The sequence below is a fragment of the Pristiophorus japonicus genome, chromosome 13 (assembly GCF_044704955.1).
Source record: "Pristiophorus japonicus isolate sPriJap1 chromosome 13, sPriJap1.hap1, whole genome shotgun sequence".
Lineage (NCBI taxonomy): Eukaryota > Metazoa > Chordata > Chondrichthyes > Pristiophoridae > Pristiophorus > Pristiophorus japonicus.
In genome coordinates, this window is record NC_091989.1 from 7,405,591 (window position 1) to 7,412,432 (window position 6,842).

Here is a 6,842-nt window from a genome sequence, read left to right on the forward strand (position 1 = left end):
TCAGTTTGATGCTCATTATTTTATGATTTTTTTTCCCAAAAAAGTCAGCTGTTTCTTCAATAAATCAGATCTGTACACCGTTTTGTACTAAATTTAATTTAGTTATTTAAAAAAAAAATCCTCTTTGATTAAAATCCTGATGCTGTATATCTCCCACAATTGAACAGCAGATCCTTTTGGTCTGCACGGCAAGATGGACCAGCCAGTGGATAGCAAAATGGATGTCAACGCTATCAGCCATCATGATGAACTATGTGGGAGGAGCCACCGGTTAGTTTTTGCATATTTTGGTCTATAGGTGCATCTCCTCCTGTTCATTCCTTTGTCGCAACATTATATTGCTGGTTCAGTTTCAAGGAGACGTTTAACCTCGAGATAAATATTGGGCAAATTCAAAGAACTCCCCCACCCCCCTGTCTCTTAGTTATTACATTTAAAAAATCTGTAAAATTATCACTTGCAGCAGAGCCCTGTAAAGAGACGTTTCAGGAAGCTTTCTAGAATAGATATGGTATGGTGATGATAGCCAGGAGAGACTCCATGTGCAAAATAGACATCTCCCTTTTGCTTGTGTCCCAGTGATTGATCGCAGGGGCATTTTCTCTGATCTGTTTCTACAAAGCAAAATGTAATAAGACTGCAACTGCTGGAAATACACAGCAGGGATCTGAAAGGCAGATTAATGTTTCTCAAGTTTACCTGCCCTTACAAGATGGATCCCTGTCTCTGGCTGTGACAAATTAAATCCTGTGTTCATAGGTGCTCTGTATGCGAAGATCATTCATAAAAGACAAAGCCAGCAAAACCAAATGGAAATTTGAATTCTTTGCTTTGGTTTGACAGTAGCTTCAGCAATACAATAACTGCTTCTTTCAAACTTTTTTTTTTAGCACAGTTTGATTTAGTTATTAATACTTAAGATTGGATCAAGGCCCTGGATCCGGAGAGATGTCGCTTGCAGTACTTGTCTTTAATTGCCTTGCCTGTTGAGATGATTTCTTCTGCCACCTGAATGCCACAAGCAACTTGAAAATTCTTTGAATTTTGTTTGAAAGTTTAGAAATGTTAATAATTTTGCAATATTGTATAGAGTATAACAGCATAACTTTATACCATTTTCTATAGATCAAAGTTATTAATTCAAGTTTAAAAAAAGTTCATTCAAGAAATGTGGGTGTTGCTGGCAAGGCTGGCATTTATTGTCCATCCCTAATTGCCCATGAGAAGCCGCCTTCATGAACCGCAGTTGGTTGTAGCGATTTGGTACAACTGAGTGGCTCGCTAGGCCAGTTAAGAGTTAACCACATTGCTGTGGTCTGGAGTCACATATAGGCCAGACCGGGTAAGGGCGGCAGATTGCCTTTCCTAAAGGACATCAGTGAACCAGATGGGTTTTTCCGACTATCCGGTAGTTTCATGGTCACCAATAGTAACTATATACATTATTAATTCTTGGGGGGGGGGGGGGGGGAGGAATGACCAGTACTTATAAAAGTTTGCTTTTTAACTTCAGCTTTAGGAACAAAGAGTGTTTAGCCTTGTTCATAAATCCTACTTTTGCCGTTATTGACCGATCTCCACTTACAGGGCCTTGGAACCAATCTTGCCATTAATGAATAGCTCAGCCTCCAGATTGCATATTCAAGATGTGTGAAAGGCATAATTACAACCGTCAATAAATTAAATCTATTCTGTACATGTTCCCAAGATCCTTATTTTTGGTCAGTTTTGCAGCACCCTGCTGAGCAAGTGCAACACCTTGGCACCATTATTGAGTATTACAATTTTATTTATAAAAGTTATTTTAAAAATTTTAAACTAAACTGATCTGTGGTGTAAACAGAATGCACTCTGGGTGCACCGTCGCTATAAATTGACAGAACATGCTGATGCCACATCGATGGAGAGAACAGATGAGTTAATATATCCCTTCATCAGACCTCGCAGTTCTATACCTAAAACGTTAGCTCATCGCTCCACAGATATTGATTGACCTGCTGAGTGTTTGTCATTTTTTTTTTTTGATTCAGATTTTCAGCATCTGTAGTTTTTTTTTGTAACTATAATTGACCAGTTTATACATGTGTATTAATATATGTCATACTGCATCCCTCCTATTTCTGTTTCAAAAGTGTACTGGAGTGTTCTGACTCAGCAAAACAAACGTTCTCTCTCGTGTCAAGACCACTCATTCTATTTTCCTGGCAAAACCCCCAAGCTAAAGTCACAACTTGCCAATCTCTCAGCCATGTGATTATGCTGCCTAGTTACGTTCTGCAACCATCATGATTTGCAGTGCCGAGACAAATGGGTGACAACTCAAGCATAGTGCGTTAATGAGAAGGCTTTGTGGCGGGAGGTGCCCTTCGAACGTGATGGAACTGGTCCCACTGGCAAGAAGATCACATGAAAGGCTTAGATAGCAGGACTTTGTACAGTAAAACATGAATGGAGAGTGACAACGGGGAAAGTCAGTGAGGAGAATTTTATTGCGAAGTGTTGGGTCGGCTTGGTTGATAAATTGACACGGTGTTGGAGAACAAAGCTGTACAGTGGCTTTATTTTATATAAAATTTGGCTTGGTGTGTTATTTTCAATGGTGTAGCAGGGTTTGGGGGTTTGGTTAGTTAGAAATCACTCTTGCTTCCCCTATCATAGTCCACCCTAAAGCATGCTCCCATCCAGCCATTCTGTCAATAATGTGTGTGTTTGGTTACTGCCATGTGCATATTATTTCCTAGCTAATTACAATCCCACTTCTATTGTGCCTTTGCACCGCCAACATTGCCAGTTCTTTATCATTGCCTCATCTGTCGAGTCAGTACCATGCTCACTCCCTTAATGGGTCTAAGCGGAGTCGGGAAGATTCCAGGATAGATTTCCAGTCTGTGCCGTTAGTTGAACTCAGCCAGGGGAGTAGCTCAAGCCCCAGTGTAAGTGAGGGAAAATCAACCCGGCTTCCTATTCCCGACCACCCAACGAGCCTTGTTGAAAATGCACATGGATGTTGTGTGCAGACAGGGGCGGGCTTAGCTGTGGTCAAATAGCCTGCCTGTGTTTCTTTTTGAGGCTCCCGCATTAATAATATCCAATAATATCTACTTGATTGGATGTACCAGAGGGCAGCTGCCACCCGTGGAAATGTAGCCCAAAGGTTTTCAAGTACAGATATTGACACGCTCCCAAGAACCATCAGCCTTAACGTTGGTAGGCTGGCGCACTGCTATTTCACATTTGGAACCAAATGCAGCCCATACCATTGGAATGAAAGTCTCCTTTGTCCATTTTTGGCCTGCCTACAGTCTGTTCCATATGGAAACCCTTCAATCTGCTGTTCAAAGGAAAACATTGCTATTGTTACAGAAAATGACTTTTTTTAGTATACAGCAGCAAAAATAGATGCTAGTAAGTCAACAAATACAGCAATCTAATGACTGGCAAATTGAAAACTGATCTTCGGACCTCCTAGGTTGTGGGCAACCTAATTTGGAAACCTATGCAGTGCCGTAGCAACGGTGTCGGTGAGCGAGAGAGGGGGAAATTAAGAACAAAAAGAAAATGGGCCTTTTTTTGGCAGAATAGGTTCATTTTAGTTGCATTGAATAACATGGAAAGTGCACTGTTATAAGCATTTTGTAAGTGTATGACGTGTTTATTTCCCCCCTCACCACAGCTGGAGGGTAGGTTGGCCTGGCCCACAGCTTGCACCATGAATCTCAAACTGTTCCAGATAGCAGGAGAGAGCTAAATTATTATTCGTTCACGGGATGTGGCCGTCACTGGCAAGGCCAGCATTTATTGCCCATCCCTAACTGCCCTTGAGAAGGTGGTGGTGAGCCGCCTTGAACCGCTGCAGTCCGTGTGGTGAAGGTGCTCCCACAGTGCTGACTTTGTCCGAGCAGTTTGTTACAACTGAGTGTCTCGCTGGGCCATTAAGAGTCAACCACATTCTGTGGGTCTGGAGTCACATATCGGCCAGACTGGGTAAAGGCGGCAGATTTCCTTCCCTAAAGAGCATTTGTGAACAGATGGGTTTCTACAACAATCCGGTAGTTTCATGGTCACCATTAATGACCAGTAGTTTAATTCTAGATTTATTTAATTAACTGAATTTAAATTCCCCAGCTGCCATGGTAGGATTTGAACTCGTGTCTCCTGATCATCATATCCAGGCCTCTGGATTACTAGCCCAGTAACATAACCACTGTACTACTGTAACTCTATACCAACTCTTTCCACACCCACCAGTTCCTGGAACATGGTGTATTCTATCAAAGCAGCTGGCCCAATTGAGAACGGAAAGTACTTTATCCTTTGCTCTTGCTGATCGATGTGTGCAGCCTCCTGGTAGATCAGCCAGTGGTGCACATCAGTTAAAAGTGTGCATATTTGGATGCAGGATGAGCACAAGTTCAGGCTTTGGTGGGCCAAACAGTGAAATAACTCACTGATGCTTGCCATACAGGCTTGCTTATTAAGAATGGTAATTTGTGAGAGAAAATAGATGGCCAAAACACCGATGAAACTACACCGAAGATTTTATTATTTAGAAGAGGAGGTGTTGGGTGGGGGGGGGGGGGGGGGAATTGGCAGAGAAAACAAAAATTAGTATTTTGTAATTGTTTCAAGGAATACATTTTTTTGAATTTTATTAAATCAGTACTTTATTGATCTTTTTTATCATTTACAGGCGACGTTGATGTTAGTGACAGGTGGCACTTTGACTTGCCCTCTGTATCTCTGATATCAAAGGTATCAGTCCTCCCATCGAGAGCAGTGGACACACCTCACCATGGCTGTCTAGAGATCAACACGTGCCTGGTGCGAGCCGGGCCTTGGGCACACATTGCAGCCTCCGACAATAGCGCAAAGTGGCTGGGAGGCTAAACAAAACGAGAGAATTGATAATGCATCGACAAGAACACTTCTAAGTGTTAATTCTTACACATCTTTGGCACCTTTTTTAGAATGAGAGTGAAATTGTGAGGTGGCCTATGTGTGTCAGTAAGTAGTAAAACAAAAAAACGGATCCGAATTTAGTCGAAGATGTTTTGGCTATGTTCATCGAGATCTTCTGGTTTCAGAATTTTTAACTTTGTGTGAATGTAAACATTCTTCGTATAAAGATATTGAAATCTGATACAAAATGGCAGAAGAAAGGGACGAGAGTTCATTCTTTTTTGTTGAATGGAAAGTGTGAATCGTAAAAGGCTAAGGAACAGTACTCCTTCCCTGGGGCGCGGGGGGGCAGGGGGAATATTTCTCCCAGAGAAACAAATCGGTTTGCACTTTTAGTGAGAACTTGGCTGCACTTCTGGATAATGGGATAATGATATTGAGCTGAAATTCCCAGATCCTTTTTTTTTTTAAATTTCTGCTTTTGGGTACTACTTAAGATCAGTAATTTTGCTGTCCCTGCTTAGAAGAGTTTTAAACGTAAGAAAGTAAGTACCAGATTTGCAGAAGAGTAAAAGATGTAAAGCCTGCTGTACAATTGCCATCAACACGAACATCTTGGCCGCAGACAACTGGTCTTGGAGGGCAAAGAAACATCTAATTCTGTTTTGTTTTTGCATTCAGTTTTTGGAATTCTTTCAGATATTTGTAAACTTATAAAACCTTGGTTTTATTTCTCAATCTTTTGGCGACACAGATGAAGATTTATCCGAAGGCTCGTGTGGGTTTGAAATTTTTTTTTGCCACCAAACTTGCCATCTGGTTGTTGGTACAACTATGGTTGTCAACAAACCCATTTGCTTAAATGTGTTTTTGAAGGTACGGATATGTGCATCAAAAAAGATGTCATTTTTAGCAAATTATTTGTAATAGCACTGTCATTTCAGTTTGAAGCTCGACGTTGTTTGCTCTGTTTGCAGTATCTGCTTGTATGATACTTAGTGGAAGCTAAGTGTAGAAGTGTATGTTTGGCTTTACAACACTGCATGGTCGAATTCATGAGTTGCTAAACCTTTGGCTGTTGCCAATCTTGCAGTAAAAAAACAAAGTTGTTGACCTCATTAAGTTTCTGCTCGGACTTTTTGTGCACGCGGGCACACTTCCTGTATTTTAGAAGGCATGGAATGAGGATGGTAAAGGAAAGAAAGGTGGTGCATTGTGTGCAAGCATTAGAAGTACTTTCTGTCAATCTCATTTTTGTTCCACGTCGGCCGGGACTGTGGATATTGAGGCTCTCTCTGGTGGCCATCATGTTCTGATGGATTTAAATTCACTTCCTCCCATGAATGAAAGTGTGTATGTAAGGTAATTACACCCATAATGTGCAAATGTCATTTGTAATAACAGATTACAGGTCTAATGCAGATTCAAGCTCTTCGCAGCACGAACTGCTTCAGGCTCAGTTTGCTGCTTACGTGCAGGTGAGGGGAGGGGGTAATGGAAATACACAGCTCAACCATTTGCTGCTTCCTGTACATGTGGCTGGCTTCAGCATAGTACTTTCATTCCTAACCATGGATTTCAAAACGTTTTAGGGTCTAGTGGAATTATTACATATCCTAAAGCCCTTGGGTGTAAAATAAGTTACCCGAGGAGTTCTTGGTGGGCGGGCACACTGGTATTTCACATTTGGAACCAAATGCAGCCCACACCATTGGAATGAAAGTCTCCTTTGTCCATTTTTGGCCAGCCTAAGGTCTGCTCCATATGGAAACCCTTCAATATACTGAAGACTCTCCAAAACAAACTCTTCAGAAATCCAAACAGGTAAAGTTTTGTTGCCTGATACTGAGTCCACACACACTGTCCCCCGTAGGGACATATCCCACACCTAAGTCGGCAGAGCTTGGGCACAGGTTGGCCAGAGTCTAGGCCTGGGGATCCTT

At 41.7% G+C, this 6,842-nt stretch overlaps 1 protein-coding gene across 2 annotated transcripts in view; it reads left to right on the plus strand.

Annotated features, from left to right (window-relative positions):
* upf2 (UPF2 regulator of nonsense mediated mRNA decay) overlaps positions 1 to 6,017 on the plus strand; it is a 126,601-nt gene extending 120,584 nt beyond the window's left edge. The window contains exons 25-26 of one of the 2 annotated variants that reach the window (XR_011596252.1): positions 168 to 270; positions 4,691 to 6,017. Coding sequence is in view for 1 of the 2 variants with exons in the window: in XM_070897107.1 (XP_070753208.1) it covers positions 4,691 to 4,700 (10 nt within the window). In the remaining variant the exon portion in view is untranslated. The remainder of the gene's footprint in view (positions 1 to 167; positions 271 to 4,690) is intronic. The other variant, XM_070897107.1, reaches the window with a different exon arrangement.
* The last annotated feature ends 825 nt before the right edge of the window (positions 6,018 to 6,842 follow it).